This window comes from Convolutriloba macropyga, chromosome 6, assembly GCF_964194025.1.
Source record: "Convolutriloba macropyga chromosome 6, txConMacr16.3, whole genome shotgun sequence".
In the NCBI taxonomy this organism is placed as follows: domain Eukaryota; kingdom Metazoa; phylum Xenacoelomorpha; order Acoela; family Convolutidae; genus Convolutriloba; species Convolutriloba macropyga.
The window spans coordinates 52,318,991-52,339,241 of NC_134473.1; the positions used below are offsets into that span (position 1 = coordinate 52,318,991).

The 20,251-nt window shown below is 34.5% G+C and overlaps 1 protein-coding gene across 1 annotated transcript in view; it reads left to right on the plus strand.

Moving 5' to 3' along the window:
- LOC142341744 (E3 ubiquitin ligase Rnf121-like) overlaps window positions 1–20,251 on the plus strand; it is a 168,264-nt gene extending 148,013 nt beyond the window's left edge. Inside the window, exon 8 of the mRNA XM_075392922.1 lies at window positions 19,247–20,251. Coding sequence (XP_075249037.1) covers window positions 19,247–19,469 — 223 coding nt within the window. The 3' untranslated portion in view covers window positions 19,470–20,251. The remainder of the gene's footprint in view (window positions 1–19,246) is intronic.

The window sequence follows — 20,251 nt, forward strand, 5'->3', positions numbered from 1 at the left end:
TATTTGCCAAAAAAAATCATGATTGAGAATCGGGTTTTAAATTAAGGATGTTGACAATCTTCCACAACTGCTAAAAAAACATTTTAATTCCTTAATTGTATCCTAGCTTCAGCATAAATCAAGCAATCGGTGATGCGTGATGATTTCGAACTCTTACGCTCAGTTAATGCCAACGAAAACGAATAAAAAGCAGTTTTAAAAATAGCGCTCTGTTTTATTAGTGATGGAAGTGTGAAGTATTTAGACATTTATTGGTTAGCAACTTCTCACTCTTGCCATTTAGAAGCATTCCAGCAGCTGCAAACATTTGTGGATATTTTGAAGGGCGCTTACTGGATGAGGTATTCATTTTTATTTCATTTTGCGCAACTGGACTTACTCTTTCCAGAAAGCGTTGTTTTGAAAACTTTTGAATAAAAAGGTTTTTCGACTCCGTCGAGTTTTGGTCTTCAAATTTGTCCTTACATTACTTCTCGTTAAAATTTGCCAAAAAAAATCGTGATTGAGAATCGGGTTTTAAATTAAGGATTTTGACAATCTTCCAGAATTGCTAAAAAAAACTTATTAATCCTTTAATTATTTGCTAGCTCCAGCATAACGCAAACATTCAGTGATGCGTGATAATTTCGAACTGTTAAGCTCAGTTAATGCCAACGAAAACGAATAAAAGCGGTTTTAAAAATAGCGCTCTGTCAGAAATAGCGCTCAGTTTTATTAGTGATGGAAGTGTGAAGTATTTAGACATTTATTGGTTAGCAACTTCTCACTCTTGCCAAATAGAAGCATTCCAGCAGCTGCAAACATTTGTGGATATTTTGAAGGGCGATTACTGGATGAGGTATTCATTTTTATTTCAATTTTGTGCAACTGGACTTAATCTTTTCCAGAAAGCGTTATTTTGAAAACTTTTGAATAAAAAGGTTTTTCGACTCCGTCGAGTTTTGGTCTTCAAATTTGTCCTTACATTACTTCTCGTTAAAATTTGCCAAAAAAATCGTGATTGAGAATCGGGTTTTAAATTAAGGATTTTGACAATCTTCCAGAATTGCTAAAAAAACTTATTAATCCTTTAATTATTTGCTAGCTCCAGCATAACGCAAACATTCAGTGATGCGTGATAATTTCGAACTGTTAAGCTCAGTTAATGCCAACGAAAACGATTAAAAGCAGTTTTAAAAATAGCACTCTGTCAGAACTAGCGCTCAGTTTTATTAGTGATGGAAGTGTGAAGTATTTAGACATTTATTGGTCAGCAACTTCTCACTCTTGCCAAATATAAGCTCTCAAGCAGCTGCAACCGTTTGTAGATATATTGAAGGGCGCTTACTGGAAGAGGTATTCATTTTTATTTCAACTCTGTGCAACTGGACTTACTTTTTTCGAGAAAGCGTTAAGTTTTGAAGACTTTCGAATGTAAAGGTTTTTGCGACTCCACTGACTTTTGGTTTTCAAATTTATCCTTTCGTTAATTGTTGTTAATATTTGCCGGAAAAAAATCATGATTGAGAATCGGGTTTTAAATTAAGGATGTTGACAATCTTCCAGAACTGCTAAAAAAACATCTTAATTCCTTAATTGTATCCTAGCTTCAGCATAAATCAAGCAATCGGTGATGCGGGATGATTTCGAACTCTTAAGCTCAGTTAATGCCAACGAAAACGAATAAAAAGCAGTTTTAAAAATAGCGCTCTGTTTTATTAGTGATGGAAGTGTGAAGTATTTAGACATTTATTGGTTAGCAACTTCTCACTCTTGCCATTTAGAAGCATTCCAGCAGCTGCAAACATTTGTGGATATTTTGAAGGGCGCTTACTGGATGAGGTATTCATTTTTATTTCATTTTGCGCAACTGGACTTACTCTTTCCAGAAAGCGTTGTTTTGAAAACTTTTGAATAAAAAGGTTTTTCGACTCCGTCGAGTTTTGGTCTTCAAATTTGTCCTTACATTACTTCTCGTTAAAATTTGCCAAAAAAAATCGTGATTGAGAATCGGGTTTTAAATTAAGGATTTTGACAATCTTCCAGAATTGCTAAAAAAAACTTATTAATCCTTTAATTATTTGCTAGCTCCAGCATAACGCAAACATTCAGTGATGCGTGATAATTTCGAACTGTTAAGCTCAGTTAATGCCAACGAAAACGAATAAAAGCGGTTTTAAAAATAGCGCTCTGTCAGAAATAGCGCTCAGTTTTATTAGTGATGGAAGTGTGAAGTATTTAGACATTTATTGGTTAGCAACTTCTCACTCTTGCCAAATAGAAGCATTCCAGCAGCTGCAAACATTTGTGGATATTTTTAAGGGCGCTTATTGGATGAGGTATTCATTTTTATTTCATTTTGCGCAACTAGACTTACTCTTTTCCAGAAAGCGTTATTTTGAAAACTTTTGAATAAAAAGGTTTTTCGACTCCGTCGAGTTTTGGTCTTCAAATTTGTCCTTACATTACTTCTCGTTAAAATTTGCCAAAAAAAATCGTGATTGAGAATCGGGTTTTAAATTAAGGATTTTGACAATCTTCCAGAATTGCTAAAAAAACTTATTAATCCTTTAATTATTTGCTAGCTCCAGCATAACGCAAACATTCAGTGATGCGTGATAATTTCGAACTGTTAAGCTCAGTTAATGCCAACGAAAACGAATAAAAGCAGTTTTAAAAATAGCACTCTGTCAGAACTAGCGCTCAGTTTTATTAGTGATGGAAGTGTGAAGTATTTAGACATTTATTGGTCAGCAACTTCTCACTCTTGCCAAATATAAGCTCTCAAGCAGCTGCAACCGTTTGTAGATATATTGAAGGGCGCTTACTGGAAGAGGTATTCATTTTTATTTCAACTCTGTGCAACTGGACTTACTTTTTTCGAGAAAGCGTTAAGTTTTGAAGACTTTCGAATGTAAAGGTTTTTGCGACTCCACTGACTTTTGGTTTTCAAATTTATCCTTTCGTTAATTGTTGTTAATATTTGCCGGAAAAAAATCATGATTGAGAATCGGGTTTTAAATTAAGGATGTTGACAATCTTCCAGAACTGCTAAAAAAACATCTTAATTCCTTAATTGTATCCTAGCTTCAGCATAAATCAAGCAATCGGTGATGCGGGATGATTTCGAACTCTTAAGCTCAGTTAATGCCAACGAAAACGAATAAAAAGCAGTTTTAAAAATAGCGCTCTGTTTTATTAGTGATGGAAGTGTGAAGTATTTAGACATTTATTGGTTAGCAACTTCTCACTCTTGCCAAATAGAAGCATTCCAGCAGCTGCAAACATTTGTGGATATTTTGAAGGGCGCTTACTGGATGAGGTATTCATTTTTATTTCAATTTTGCGCAACTGGACTTACTCTTTTCCAGAAAGCGTTATTTTGAAAACTTTTGAATAAAAAGGTTTTTCGACTCCGTCGAGTTTTGGTTTTCAAATTTATCTTTTCATTACTTGTCGTTAATATTTGCCAAAAAAATCGTGATTGAGAATCGGGTTTTAAATTAAGAATGTTGACAATCTTCCAGAACTGCCAAAAACCACATTTTAATCCCTAATTGTTTCCTAGCTTCAGCATAAAGCAAGCAATCGGTGATGCGTGATAATTTCAAACTGATAAGCTCAGTTAATGCCAACGAAAACGAATAAAAAGCAGTATTAAAAATAGCCCTCTGTCAGAACTAGCGCTCAGTTTTAATAGTGATGGAAGTGTGAAGTATTTAGACATTTATTGGTCAGCAACTTCTCACTCTTGCCAAATATAAGCACTCAAGCAGCTGCAACCGTTTGTAGATATATTGAAGGGCGCTAACTGGAAGAGGTATTCATTTTTATTTCAACTCTGTGCAACTGGACTTACTTTTTCGAGAAAGCGTTAAATTTTGAAGACTTTCGAATGTAAAGGTTTTTGCGACTCCACCGACTTTTGGTTTTCAAATTTATCCTTTCGTTAATTGTCGTTAATATTTGCCAAAAAAAATCATGATTGAGAATCGGGTTTTAAATTAAGGATGTTGACAATCTTCCACAACTGCTAAAAAAAACATTTTAATTCCTTAATTGTATCCTAGCTTCAGCATAAATCAAGCAATCGGTGATGCGTGATGATTTCGAACTCTTACGCTCAGTTAATGCCAACGAAAACGAATAAAAAGCAGTTTTAAAAATAGCGCTCTGTTTTATTAGTGATGGAAGTGTGAAGTATTTAGACATTTATTGGTTAGCAACTTCTCACTCTTGCCAAATAGAAGCATTCCAGCAGCTGCAAACATTTGTGGATATTTTGAAGGGCGCTTACTGGATGAGGTATTCATTTTTATTTCAAGTTTGCGCAACTGGACTTACTCTTTTCCAGAAAGCGTTATTTTGAAAACTTTTGAATAAAAAGGTTTTTCGACTCCGTCGAGTTTTGGTTTTCAAATTTATCTTTTCATTACTTGTCGTTAATATTTGCCAAAAAAATCGTGATTGAGAATCGGGTTTTAAATTAAGAATGTTGACAATCTTCCAGAACTGCCAAAAACCACATTTTAACTCCTTAATTGTTTCCTAGCTTCAGCATAAAGCAAGCAATCGGTGATGCGTGATAATTTCCAACTGATAAGCTCAGTTAATGCCAACGAAAACGAATAAAAAGCAGTATTAAAAATAGCCCTCTGTCAGAACTAGCGCTCAGTTTTATTAGTAATGGAAGTGTGAAGTATTTAGACATTTATTGGTCAGCAACTTCTCACTCTTGCCAAATATAAGCACTCAAGCAGCTGCAACCGTTTGTAGATATATTGAAGGGCGCTAACTGGAAGAGGTATTCATTTTTATTTCAACTCTGTGCAACTGGACTTACTTTTTTCGAGAAAGCGTTAAGTTTTGAAGACTTTCGAATGTAAAGGTTTTTGCGACTCCACCGACTTTTGGTTGTCAAATTTATCCTTTCGTTAATTGTCGTTAATATTTGCCAAAAAAAATCATGATTGAGAATCGGGTTTTAAATTAAGGATGTTGACAATCTTCCACAACTGCTAAAAAAAACATTTTAATTCCTTAATTGTATCCTAGCTTCAGCATAAATCAAGCAATCGGTGATGCGTGATGATTTCGAACTCTTACGCTCAGTTAATGCCAATGAAAACGAATAAAAAGCAGTTTTAAAAATAGCGCTCTGTTTTATTAGTGATGGAAGTGTGAAGTATTTAGACATTTATTGGTTAGCAACTTCTCACTCTTGCCATTTAGAAGCATTCCAGCAGCTGCAAACATTTGTGGATATTTTGAAGGGCGCTTACTGGATGAGGTGTTCATTTTTATTTCATTTTGGGCAACTGGACTTACTCTTTTCCAGAAAGCGTTATTTTGAAAACTTTTGAATAAAAAGGTTTTTCGACTCCGTCGAGTTTTGGTCTTCAAATTTGTCCTTACATTACTTCTCGTTAACGTTTGCCAAAAAAAATCGTGATTGAAAATCGGGTTTTAAATTAAGGATGTTGACAATCTTCCAGAACTGCTAAAAAACATTTCAATTCCTTAATTGTTTCCTAGCTTCAGCATAAGTCAAGCATTCGGTGGTGCGTGATGATTTCCAACTGATAAGCTCAGTTAATGCCAACGAAAACGAATAAAAGCAGTATTAAAAATAGCGCCCTGACTTAAGGAGTGCTATTAGTGCCAGAAGGAGAGGAGAGTGTTATTGAAGACACTGTCAGACTTCCCTGCGGATACAAATATGACTAGTTCTTAATGCACTATAGAGAAAAGCTGAGCTTAATTAGCATTATTTCTTTCTAGGAATCGTCTTAAATCTTTTAATCTATTAATCTTGTTATCATTTTTTGTGACCGATTAATTTTGCGTGTTAATCACGGGTGTTTTGGTTCAATAAAAAAATCACTTCAGAAAGGCGATTCAGATTATTTAGTTCTTAATCGATTTTCGATATCTATACAATCAGATATGCGTGATGATTTCAAAGTGTTCACTTCGGTTGATGCCGACCAAAAAATAAACAGTAATTGCACGATTAAGAATATCCCCTTGTCAGAAAAGTTTCATCCAAATACGGAAAATGAGGAAGTCACGTCCCATTTGAACAACAACTAACTCGAAATGGAAGAAGGATCGGTAATGTGCGTTTGAACAATGTTACAACAGATAAAAGTTGAAGTGACAAAACTTTTTTGTCTCATTTGCATGCATTCATTTTTATTTCAACTTTGTGCAACTGGACTTACTCTTTTCCAAAAAGCGTTAAGTTTTGAAAACTTTTGAATTTGAAGGTTTTTTCGACTCCGTCGAGTTTTGGTTTTCAAATTTATCCTTTCATTACTTGTCGTTAATATTTGCCAAAAAAATGTAATTGAGGATCGGGTTTTAAATTAAGGATGTTGACAATCTTCCAGAACTGCTAAAAAACATTTTAATTCCTTATTTGTTTCCTAGCTTCAGCATAAATCAAGGAATCGGTTATGCGTGATGATTTCGAACTCTTAAGCTCAGTTAATGCCAACGAAAACGAATAAAAAGCAGTATTAAGAATAGCGCTCTGTCAGAAATAGCGCTCAGTTTTATTAGTGATGGAAGTGTGAAGTATTTAGACATTTATTGGTCAGCAACTTCTCACTCTTGCCAAATAGAAGCATTCCAGCAGCTGCAAGCATTTGTGGATATTTTGAAGGGCGCTTACTGGATGAGGTATTCATTTTTATTTCAACTTTGTGCAACTGGACCTACTTTTTTCGAGAAAGCGTTAAGTTTTGAAGACTTTTGAATGTAAAGGTTTTTTCGACTCCACCGACTTTTGGTTTTCAAATTTATCCTTTCGTTACTTGTCGTTAATATTTGCCAAAAAAATCATGATTGAGAATCGGGTTTTAAATTAAGGATGTTGACAATTTTCCAGAACTGCTAAAAAAACATTTTAATTACCTAATTGTATCCTAGCGTCAGCATAAATCAAGCAATCGGTGATGCGTGATGATTTCGAACTCTTAAGCTCAGGTAATGCCAACGAAAACGAATAAAAAGCTGTTTTAAAAATAGCGCTCTGTCAGAAATAGCGCTCAGTTTTATTAGTGATGGAAGTGTGAAGTATTTAGACATTTATTGGTTAGCAACTTCTCACTCTTGCCAAATAGAAGCATTCCAGCAGCTGCAAGCATTTGTGGATATTTTGAAGGGCGCTTACTGGATGAGGTATTCATTTTTATTTCAACTTTGTGCAACTGGACCTACTTTTTTCGAGAAAGCGTTAAGTTTTGAAGACTTTTGAATGTAAAGCTTTTTTCGACTCCGTCGACTTTTGGTTTTCAAATTTATCCTTTCGTTACTTGTCGTTAATATTTGCCAAAAAATCGTGATTGAGAATCGGGTTTTAAATTAAGAATGTTGACAATCTTCCAGAACTGCCAAAAAACACATTTTAATTCCTTAATTGTTTCCTAGCTTCAGCATAAAGCAAGCAATCGGTGATGCGTGATAATTTCAAACTGGTAAGCTCAGTTAATGCCAACGAAAACGAATAAAAAGCAGTATTAAAAATAGCGCTCTGTCAGAACTAGCGCTCAGTTTTATTAGTGATGGAAGTGTGAAGTATGTAGACATTTATTGGTCAGCAACTTCTCACTCTTGCCAAATATAAGCATTCAAGCAGCTGCAACCGTTTGGATATATTGAAGGGCGCTTACTGGAAGAAGTATTCAGTTTTATTTCAAGTTTGTGCAACTGGACATACTTTTTTCGAGAAAGCGTTAAGTTTTGAAGACTTTTGAATGTAAAGGTTTTTTTCGACTCCACCGACTTTTGGTCTTCAAATTTATCCTTTCGTTACTTGTCGTTAATATTTGCCGAAAAAAATCATGATTGAGAATCGGGTTTTAAATTAAGAATGTTGACAATCTTCCAGAACTGCCAAAAAACACATTTTAATTCCTTAATTGTTTCCTAGCTTCAGCATAAAGTAAGCAATCTGTGATGCGTGATAATTTCAAACTGGTAAGCTCAGTTAATGCCAACGAAAACGAAGAGAAAGCAGTATTAAAAATAGCGCTCTGTCAGAACTAGCGCTCAGTTTTATTAGTGATGGAAGTGTGAAGTATGTAGACATTTATTGGTCAGCAACTTCTCACTCTTGCCAAATATAAGCATTCAAGCAGCTGCAACCGTTTGGATATATTGAAGGGCGCTTACTGGAAGAGGTTTTCAGTTTTATTTCAACTCTGTGCAACTGGACATACTTTTTTCGAGAAAGCGTTAAGTTTTGAAGACTTTCGAATGTAAAGGTTTTTGCGACTCCACCGACTTTTGGTTGTCAAATTTATCCTTTCGTTACTTGTCGTTAATATTTGCCGAAAAAAATCATGATTGAGAATCGGGTTTTAAATTAAGAATGTTGACAATCTTCCAGAACTGCCAAAAAAAACACATTTTAATTCCTTAATTGTTTCCTAGCTTCAGCATAAAGCAAGCAATCTGTGATGCGTGATAATTTCAAACTGGTAAGCTCAGTTAATGCCAACGAAAACGAATAGAAAGCAGTATTAAAAATAGCGCTCTGTCAGAACTAGCGCTCAGTTTTATTAGTGATGGAAGTGTGAAGTATGTAGACATTTATTGGTCAGCAACTTCTCACTCTTGCCAAATATAAGCATTCAAGCAGCTGCAACCGTTTGGATATATTGAAGGGCGCTTACTGGAAGAGGTATTCAGTTTTTTTTCAACTCTGTGCAACTGGACTTACTTTTTTCGAGAAAGCGTTAAGTTTTGAAGACTTTCGAATGTAAAGGTTTTTGCGACTCCACCGACTTTTGGTTTTCAAATTTATCCTTTCGTTAATTGTCGTTAATATTTGCCAAAAAAATCATGATTGAGAATCGGGTTTTAAATTAAGGATGTTGACAATCTTCCACAACTGCTAAAAAAACATTTTAATTCCTTAATTGTATCCTAGCTTCAGCATAAATCAAGCAATCGGTGATGCGTGATGATTTCGAACTCTTACGCTCAGTTAATGCCAACGAAAACGAATAAAAAGCAGTTTTAAAAATAGCGCTCTGTTTTATTAGTGATGGAAGTGTGAAGTATTTAGACATTTATTGGTTAGCAACTTCTCACTCTTGCCAAATAGAAGCATTCCAGCAGCTGCAAACATTTGTGGATATTTTGAAGGGCGCTTACTGGATGAGGTATTCATTTTTATTTCATTTTGCGCAACTGGACTTACTCTTTTCCAGAAAGCGTTATTTTGAAAACTTTTGAATAAAAAGGTTTTTCGACTCCGTCGAGTTTTGGTCTTCAAATTTGTCCTTACATTACTTCTCGTTAAAATTTGCCAAAAAAAATCGTGATTGAGAATCGGGTTTTAAATTAAGGATTTTGACAATCTTCCAGAATTGCTAAAAAAAACTTATTAATCCTTTAATTATTTGCTAGCTCCAGCATAGCGCAAACATTCAGTGATGCGTGATAATTTCGAACTGTTAAGCTCAGTTAATGCCAACGAAAACGAATAAAAGCAGTTTTAAAAATAGCGCTCTGTCAGAAAGAGCGCTCAGTTTTATTAGTGATGGAAGTGTGAAGTATTTAGACATTTATTGGTTAGCAACTTCTCACTCTTGCCAAATAGAAGCATTCCAGCAGCTGCAAACATTTGTGGATATTTTGAAGGGCGCTTACTGGATGAGGTATTCATTTTTATTTCATTTTGCGCAACTGGACTTACTCTTTTCCAGAAAGCGTTATTTTGAAAACTTTTGAATAAAAAGGTTTTTCGACTCCGTCGAGTTTTGGTCTTCAAATTTGTCCTTACATTACTTCTCGTTAACGTTTGCCAAAAAAAATCGTGATTGAAAATCGGATTTTAAATTAAGGATGTTGACAATCTTCCAGAACTGCTAAAAAAAACATTTCAATTCCTTAATTGTTTCCTAGCTTCAGCATAAGTCAAGCAATCGGTGGTGCGTGATGATTTCCAACTGATAAGCTCGGTTAATTCCAACGAAAACGAATAAAAGCAGTATTAAGAATAGCGCCCTGACTGAAGGAGAGCTATTAGTGCCAGAAGGAGAGGAGAGTGCTATTGAAGACACTGTCAGACTTCCCTGCGGATACAAATATGACTAGTTCTTAATGCACTATAGAGAAAAGCTGAGCTTAATTAGCATTATTTTTTTCTAGGAATCGTCTTAAATCTTTTAATCTATTAATTTTGTTATCATTTTTTGTGACCGATTAATTTTGCGTGTTAATCACGGGTGTTTTGGTTCAATAAAAAAATCATTTCAGAAAGGCGATTCAGATTATTTAGTTCTTAATCGATTTTCGATATCTATACAATCAGATATGCGTGATGATTTCAAAGTGTTCACTTCGGTTGATGCCGACCAAAAAATAAACAGTAAATGCACGATTAAGAATATCCCCTTGTCAGAAAAGTTTCATCCAAATTTGGAAAATCAGGAAGTCACGTCCCATTTGAACAACAACTAACTCGAAATGGAAGAAGGATCGGTAATGTGCTTTTGAACAATGTTACAACAGATAAAATTTGAAGTGACAAAACTTTTTTGTCTCATTTGCATGCATTCATTTTTATTTCAACTTTGTGCAACTGGACTTACTCTTTTCCAAAAAGCGTTAAGTTTTGAAAACTTTTGAATTTGAAGGTTTTTTCGACTCCGTCGAGTTTTGGTTTTCAAATTTATCCTTTCATTACTTGTCGTTAATATTTGCCAAAAAAATCGTGATTGAGAATCGGGTTTTTAATTAAGAATGTTGACAATCTTCCAGAACTGCCAAAAAACACATTTTAATTCCTTAATTGTTTCCTAGCTTCAGCATAAAGCAAGCAATCTGTGATGCGTGATAATTTCAAACTGGTGAGCTCAGTTAATGCCAACGAAAACGAATAGAAAGCAGTATTAAAAATAGCGCTCTGTCAGAACTAGCGCTCAGTTTTATTAGTGATGGAAGTGTGAAGTATTTAGACATTTATTGGTCAGCAACTTCTCACTCTTGCCAAATATAAGCATTCAAGCAGCTGCAACCGTTTGTGGATATATTGAAGGGCGCTTACTGGAAGAGGTATTCATTTTTATTTCAACTTTGTGCAACTGGACTTACTTTTTTCGAGAAAGCGTTAAGTTTTGAAGACTTGAATGTAAAGGTTTTTTCCACTCCACCGACTTTTGGTTTTCAAATTTATCCTTTCGTTACTTGTCGTTAATATTTGCCAAAAAAATCATGATTGAGAATCGGGTTTTAATTTAAGGATGTTGACAATTTTCCAGAACTGCTAAAAAACATTTTAATTACCTAATTGTATCCTAGCTTCAGCATAAATCAAGCAATCGGTGATGCGTGATGATTTCGAACTCTTAAGCTCAGGTAATGCCAACGAAAACGAATAAAAAGCTTTTCTAAAAATAGCGCTCTGTCAGAAATAGCGCTCAGTTTTTTTAGTGATGGAAGTGTGAAGTATTTAGACATTTATTGGTTAGCAACTTCTCACTCTTGCCAAATAGAAGCATTCCAGCAGCTGCAAGCATTTGTGGATATTTTGAAGGGCGCTTACTGGATGAGGTATTCATTTTAATTTCAACTTTGTGCAACTGGACCTACTTTTTTCGAGAAAGCGTTAAGTTTTGAAGACTTTTGAATGTAAAGCTTTTTTCGACTCCGTCGACTTTTGGTTTTCAAATTTATCCTTTCGTTACTTGTCGTTAATATTTGCCAAAAAAATCGTGATTGAGAATCGGGTTTTAAATTAAGAATGTTGACAATTTTCCAGAACTGCCAAAAAACACATTTTAATTCCTTAATTGTTTCCTAGCTTCAGCATAAAGCAAGCAATCGGTGATGCGTGATAATTTCAAACTGGTAAGCTCAGTTAATGCCAACGAAAACGAATAAAAAGCAGTATTAAAAATAGCGCTCTGTCAGAACTAGCGCTCAGTTTTATTAGTGATGGAAGTGTGAAGTATGTAGACATTTTTTGGTCAGCAACTTCTCACTCTTGCCAAATATAAGCATTCAAGCAGCTGCAACCGTTTGGATATATTGAAGGGCGCTTACTGGAAGAGGTATTCAGTTTTATTTCAATGTGTGCAACTGGACATACTTTTTTCGAGAAAGCGTTAAGTTTTGAAGACTTTCGAATGTAAAGGTTTTTTTCGACTCCACCGACTTTTGGTCTTCAAATTTATCCTTTCGTTACTTGTCGTTAATATTTGCCAAAAAAAATCATGATTGAGAATCGGGTTTTAAATTAAGAATGTTAACAATCTTCCAGAACTGCCAAAAAACACATTTTAATTCCTTAATTGTTTCCTAGCTTCAGCATAAAGCAAGCAATCTGTGATGCGTGATAATTTCAAACTGGTAAGCTCAGTTAATGCCAACGAAAACGAATAGAAAGCAGTATTAAAAATAGCGCTCTGTCAGAACTAGCGCTCAGTTTTATTAGTGATGGAAGTGTGAAGTATTTAGACATTTATTGGTCAGCAACTTCTCACTCTTGCCAAATATAAGCATGCAAGCAGCTGCAACCGTTTGTGGATATATTGAAGGGCGCTTACTGGAAGAGGTATTCATTTTTATTTCAACGTTGTGCAACTGGACTTACTTTTTTCGAGAAAGCGTTAAGTTTTGAAGACTTTTGAATGTAAAGGTTTTTTCGACTCCACCGACTTTTGGTTTTCAAATTTATCCTTTCGTTACTTGTCGTTAATATTTGCCAAAAAAAATCATGATTGAGAATCGGGTTTTAAATTAAGGATGTTGACAATTTTCCAGAACTGCTAAAAAAACATTTTAATTACCTAATTGTATCCTAGCTTCAGCATAAATCAAGCAATCGGTGATGCGTGATGATTTCGAACTCTTAAGCTCAGGTAATGCCAACGAAAACGAATAAAAAGCTGTTTTAAAAATAGCGCTCTGTCAGAAATAGCGCTCAGTTTTATTAGTGATGGAAGTGTGAAGTATTTAGACATTTTTTGGTTAGCAACTTCTCACTCTTGCCAAATAGAAGCATTCGAGCAGCTGCAAGCATTTGTGGATATTTTGAAGGGCGCTTACTGGATGAGGTATTCATTTTTATTTCAACTTTGTGCAACTGGACTTACTTTTTTCGAGAAAGCGTTATGTTTTGAAGACTTTTGAATGTAAAGCTTTTTTCGACTCCGTCGACTTTTGGTTTTCAAATTCATCTTTTCGTTACTTGTCGTTAATATTTGCCAAAAAAATCGTGATTGAGAATCGAGTTTTAAATTAAGAATGTTGACAATCTTCCAGAACTGCCAAAAAACACATTTTAATTCCTTAATTGTTTCCTAGCTTCAGCATAAAGCAAGCAATCGGTGATGCGTGATAATTTCAAACTGGTAAGCTCAGTTAATGCCAACGAAAACGAATAAAAAGCAGTATTAAAAATAGCGCTCTGTCAGAACTAGCGCTCAGTTTTTTTAGTGATGGAAGTGTGAAGTATGTAGACATTTATTGGTCAGCAACTTCTCACTCTTGCCAAATATAAGCATTCAGGCAGCTGCAACCGTTTGTGGATATCTTGAAAGGCGCTTACTGGAAGAGGTATTCAGTTTTATTTCAACTTTGTGCAACTGGACATACTTTTTTCGAGAAAGCGTTAAGTTTTGAAGACTTTTGAATGTAAAGGTTTTTTTCGACTCCACCGACTTTTGGTCTTCAAATTTATCCTTTCGTTACTTGTCGTTAATATTTGCCGAAAAAAATCATGATTGAGAATCGGGTTTTAAATTAAGGATGTTGACAATCTTCCAGAACTGCTAAAAAAACTTTTTATTTCCTTAATTGTATCCTAGCTTCAGCATAAATCAAGCAGTCGGTGATGCGTAATGATTTTGAACTCTTAAGCTCAGTTAATGCCAACGAAAACGAATAAAAGCAGTTTTAAAAATAGCGCTCTGTCAGAAACAGCGCTCAGTTTTATTAGTGATGGAAGTGTGAAGTATTTAGACCTTTATTGGTTAGCAACTTCTCACTCTTGCCAAATAGAAGCATTCCAGCAGCTGCAAACATTTGTGGATATTTTGAAGGGCGCTTACTGGATGAGGTATTCATTTTTATTTCAACTTCGTGCAACTGGACTTACTTTTTTCGAGAAAGCGTTAAGTTTTGAAGACTTTTGAATGTAAAGGTTTTTTCGAATCCGTCGTCTTTTGGTTTTCAAATTTATCTTTTCATTACTTGTCGTTAATATTTGCCAAAAAAATCGTGATTGAGAATCGGGTTTTAGATTAAGGATGTTGACAATCTTCCAGAACTGCTAAAAAAAACATTTTAATTCCTTAATTGTTTCCTAGCTTCAGCATAAGTCAAGCAATCGGTGGTGCGTGATAATTTCAAACTGTTAAGCTCAGTTAATGCCAACGAAACGAATAAAAGCAGTTTTAAAAATAGCGCTCTGTCAGAAATAGCGCTCAGTTTTATTAGTGATGGAAGTGTGAAGTATTTAGACATTTATTGGTTAGCAACTTCTCACTCTTGCCAAATAGAAGCATTCAGCAGCTGCAAACATTTGTGGATATTTTGAAGGGCGCTTACTGGATGAGGTATTCATTTTTATTTCAATTTTGTGCAACTGGACTTAATCTTTTCCAGAAAGCGTTATTTTGAAAACTTTTGAATAAAAAGGTTTTTCGACTCCGTCGAGTTTGGTTTTCAAATTTGTACTTACATTACTTCTCGTTAAAATTTGCCAAAAAAATCGTGATTGAGAATCGGGTTTTAAATTAAGGATTTTGACAATCTTCCGGAATTGCTAAAAAAACTTTTTAATCCTTTAATTATTTGCTAGCACCAGCATAACGCAAACAATCAGTGATGCGTGATAATTTCGAACTGTTAAGCTCAGTTAATCCAACGAAAACGAATAAAAGCAGTATTAGAAATAGCGCCCTGACAGAAGGGGAGCAATTAGTGCCAGACGGAGAGGAGAGTGCTATTGAAGACAGTCAGACTGCCATGCGGACACAAGTATGACTAGTTCTTAATGCACTATAGATAAAAGCTGAGCTTAATTAGCATTATTTCTTTCTAGGAATCGTCTTAAATCTTTTAATCTATTAATCTTGTTATCATTTTTTGTGACCGATTAATTTTGTGTGGTAATCACGGGTGTTTTGGTTCAATAAAAAATCGTTTCAGAAAGGCGATTCAGATTATTTAGTTCTTAATCGATTTTCGATATCTATACAATCAGATATGCGTGATGATTTCAAAGTGTTCACTTCGGTTGATGCAAAAAATACAGTAAATGCACGATTAAGAATATCCCCTTGTCAGAAAAGTTTTATCAAAATACGGAAAATGAGGAAGTCACGCACCATTTGAACAACAACTAACTCGAAATGGAAGAAGGATTGGTAATGTGCGTTTGAACAATGTTAAATCAGATAAAATTTGAAGTGACGAAACTTTTTTTTTCGCAATTGCATGCATTCATTTTTATTTAAAGTTTGTGCAACTGGACTTACTCTTTTCGAGAAAGCGTTAAGTTTTGAAGACTTTTGAATGTAAAGGTTTTTTCGACTCCGTCGTCTTTTGGTTTTCAAATTTATCTTTTCATTACTTGTCGTTAATATTTGCCAAAAAAATCGTGATTGAGAATCGGGTTTTAAATTAAGGATGTTGACAATCTTCCAGAACTGCTAAAAAACATTTTAATTCCTTAATTGTTTCCTAGCTTCAGCATAAGTCAAGCAATCGGTGGTGCGTGATAATTTCAAACTGTTAAGCTCAGTTAATGCCAACGAAAACGAATAAAAGCAGTTTTAAAAATAGCGCTCTGTCAGAAATAGCGCTCAGTTTTATTAGTGATGGAAGTGTGAAGTATTTAGACATTTATTGGTTAGCAACTTCTCACTCTTGCCAAATAGAAGCATTCCAGCAGCTGCAAACATTTGTGGATATTTTGAAGGGCGATTACTGGATGAGGTATTCATTTTTATTTCAATTTTGTGCAACTGGACTTAATCTTTTCCAGAAAGCGTTATTTTGAAAACTTTTGAATAAAAAGGTTTTTCGACTCCGTCGAGTTTGGTTTTCAAATTTGTCCTTACATTACTTCTCGTTAAAATTTGCCAAAAAAAATTGAGAATCGGGTTTTAAATTAAGGATTTTGACAATCTTCCGGAATTGCTAAAAAAACTTTTTAATCCTTTAATTATTTGCTAGCACCAGCATAACGCAAACAATCAGTGATGCGTGATAATTTCGAACTGTTAAGCTCAGTTAATCCAACGAAAACGAATAAAAGCAGTATTAGAAATAGCGCCCTGACAGAAGGGGAGCAATTAGTGCCAGACGGAGAGGAGAGTGTTATTGAAGACAGTCAGACTGCCCTGCGGACACAAGTATGACTAGTTCTTAATGCACTATAGATAAAAGCTGAGCTTAATTAGCATTATTTCTTTCTAGGAATCGTCTTAAATCTTTTAATCTATTAATCTTGTTATCATTTTTTGTGACCGATTAATTTTGCGTGTTAATCACGGGTGTTTTGGTTCAATAAAAAAATCACTTCAGAAAGGCGATTCAGATTATTTAGTTCTTAATCGATTTTCGATATCTATACAATCAGATATGCGTGATGATTTCAAAGTGTTCACTTCGGTTGATGCCGACCAAAAAATACAGTAAATGCACGATTAAGATTATCCCCTTGTCAGAAAAGTTTTATCCAAATACGGAAAATGAGGAAGTCACGCACCATTTGAACAACAACTAACTCGAAATGGAAGAAGGATTGGTAATGTGCGTTTGAACAATGTTACATCAGATAAAATTTGAAGTGACGAAAATTTTTTTTTTCGCAATTGCATGCATTCATTTTTATTTCAAGTTTGTGCAACTGGACTTACTCTTTTCCAAAAATCGTTAAGTTTTGAAAACTTTTGAATTTAAAGGTTTTTTCGACTCCGAGTTTTGGTTTTTAAATTTGTCCTTTGGTTACTTGTCGTTAATATTTGCCAAAGAATTCGTGATTGAGATTCGGGATTTTTCAAATTAAGGATGCTGACAATCTTCCAGAACTGCTAAAAAACTTTTTAATTCTTTAATGGTTTCCTGGCTTCAGCATAAAGCAAGCAATCGGTGATGCTTGATAATTTCAAACTGTTGAGCTCAGTTAATGCCAACGAAAACGAATAAAAAGCAGTATTAAAAATAGCGCCCTGACAGAAGGAGAGCTATTAGTGCCAGAAGGAGAGGAGAGTGTTATTGAAGACACTGTCAGACTTCCCTGCGGACACAAGTATGACTAGTTCTTTATGCACTATTGATAAAAGCTGAGCTTAATTAGCATTATTTCTTTCTTGGAATCGTCTTAAATCTTTTAATCTATTAATCTTGTTATCATTTTTTGTGACCGATTAATTTTGTGTGTTAATCACGGGTGTTTTGTTTCAATAAAAAAATCATTTAAGAAAGGCGATTCAGATTATTTAGTTCTTAATTGATTTTCGATATCCATGCAATCAGATATGCGTGATGATTTCAAAGTGTTCGTAAAGCAAGCAATCGGTGATGCTTGATGGTTTCAAACTGTTAAGCTCAGTTAATGCCAACGAAAACGAATAAAAAGCTGTTTTAAAAATAGCCCTCTGATAGAAGTAGCGCTCAGTTTTATTAATAATGGAAGTGTGAAGTATTTAGACATTTACTGGTCAGCAACTTCTCACTCTTTTCAAATAGAAGCATTCAAGCAGCTGCAAACATTTGTGGATATTTTGAAGGGCGCTTACTGGATGAGGTATTGTTTTTGAAAGTAAGAGCGACTAGGTAGAGCTCAAAACTGATTATCTTTCAATCAATTTTGCTTAAAATTGTTTTTAAAGCAAAGTATTTCATTACGTAAAACTTTCGTAAAAGTTTTATTCGTCAGTTTTCAGGGTTTGGTTCAGATCGTCTACGTTGGAATTCCCTTAGAACAAAGCGTATTATAAAGGCATTGATTGAGATTTTTAGTGTAGCTTTGTACAAAAACCGAAAAAAGACCAAAAGTTAAGGAAAATTTTCGCAGTTTCCTGAAATATTTCCAAATTAGATGTTTTTCTATAGCAGAGCTTTTCTGATATGGGTTCTGCTGTTAATCAACGGTTTTGTTGGAGTAATATCTAATATCTGTCTGTATATCTGATGCACATATACATTAAGGAAAGTTTTTACTATATACCTGTAAAATAATATAGAATGTCTGTACTTAGATATATAGACAGGTAGAAGATACGACTCTCAAACATCCCTAGATTTAAAATAAAACCCATATCAGCATAGTTCTACAGCTAAGACCAATTTAGCTCAGTATGCATAAATGGTAGAATAGAAATCCGAATACAATGTTGAATTTTCTGAAAATTCGACAAAGAAATCTGTCGATCTTTTTGTCTGTCCTTTTTCTTTATAGTCGATATACGAAAAACAGCCTATAAAACAGTCAGGAAGTTGTTTATGTTTTTGAGGACCCTTAGTCTAAGCTTCAGCGTTACAAAGTTGTATGTAAACAGATGTATAGAATTTCTTTGAGTTTCAAAATGCAAAAAAGTGAATGTGAAATTTGAAAGTGTCTCAAGCTTTCGCTCCTGCTGAATGTGTTTTATAAAAAAACGAAAATCTTTATCTAAATTTTTATAATACCGACTCCTCAATGAATACATCTATCGAGTGCATAATCCTTTTATGTGTTCCTTAAGCTTACGTGATGTGTGAGCAGTGAAATTAGAAAAATTTTGTTTCTACCTTTGGAGCAAAAAGGAAAAAATGTGTTCAACAATCGGTTGAATTTTTCGAGGTCTTCGCATTTGTAATTTTGCCTTCTCTCCGCAAAAGATCTCTATCGGTCAAAATTTTGTCAGCAATTTAAATGCCAGTTTGGCTTAAATATGCTGGTCCCCCAATAGCAATTTGTTTAAGACGTTAATCTGTAAACAAGGAAAAATAGGTCTAAAAACTGGCAAGATTCCTAATTGCTGATCCTTCCGCTATTTTAACGACAAAAAAGAACATGACCATTGTAAAAGAGACAGTGTATAAATTGGTGTATATTATCTTAATCTGAAATTGCACGCACAATGAAATCGATTTGATTTGATCGAAGGAAATCGGAACTTACTATGGCAATAAAAGCGTATTGTGGCTTTATGCAAATGAAAGTGATGCAGGCAACACATAGATGCTATATGGGATAATGGTTATGGTGAATTATAGCTTCAACTTTTTTTTCTGAATTAAAAGCTTGTTTCAGATTCCACGAGTTCTGCATCAGAGGCTGGTGCATAGTCGGCAAGAAAGAAACGTGCCCTTACTGCAATGAGAAAGTGAACACAAAAGACCTCGTTAAACACCCTTGGGAGAGAGTGAACTTGATGTACGGCCAGTTCTTAGACTGGATCAGATATCTAATTGCCTGGCAACCTCTCATCCTCCTCTTCGTCCAGGGTCTCAACATGACACTAGGCCTGGAGTGATGTATTGTGTACATAATCGTTGATTATATTCCTATTGTGATATATGGTTCATTATACAAAAGGTTTTAGTCAATTTCTCCAAAATTGGTTTTAATATTTCAGGGCAGTCTGTAAAAAAACTCCCAATGATCCATTCTTAAAGAAGGATTTCTGATTTTATTTGATTTTTCTGGATGTAGTTGCTGTGGCAGTTAGATTTCTGCGAATTCGTTTAAAACAAGATAGCCAATTTTGGAGGAATTTTACGCTAACATGTTACTATTTCTAAAATATACAAACCATAAGATTTCCATGTGTGTACAGTTTAAAGACCAACATTATTTAGATGCGGAACTTATTTTGTAACATGCCGATATGCTTGTAACAGTTTCGAGCAGCAGCCGTATTTCAAGACTCAAAAAGTCATTTGAAAGGATCCATTTAACGTTATTGTCGTTATTTTCAATTTATAAATAAATCGCAGAATTGGTCTTTAATTTCATTTCGCAATTATCAATCTTTTGGGCCGTCGTGTGCAAATTGGTATTGGCTTTTACGTTCATATTCATTTCCATAAAATACTATTTAATAAATTCTATTTGCATTTCCTTAACAGTTATTGCTGAAATTTATATCCGGTGTAAAATTCTTTCATTATTTTCATTTGTGAGGGGCACATTGATATGTTATAATTAAATTCAAAATTCTACGACGGCGTTAAACGAGTTTTCTTATCTAAGTACAATATGTATTGAAATTAATTCAGTTGAATATTGTGAAATTTACAACTATTACTATGGTGA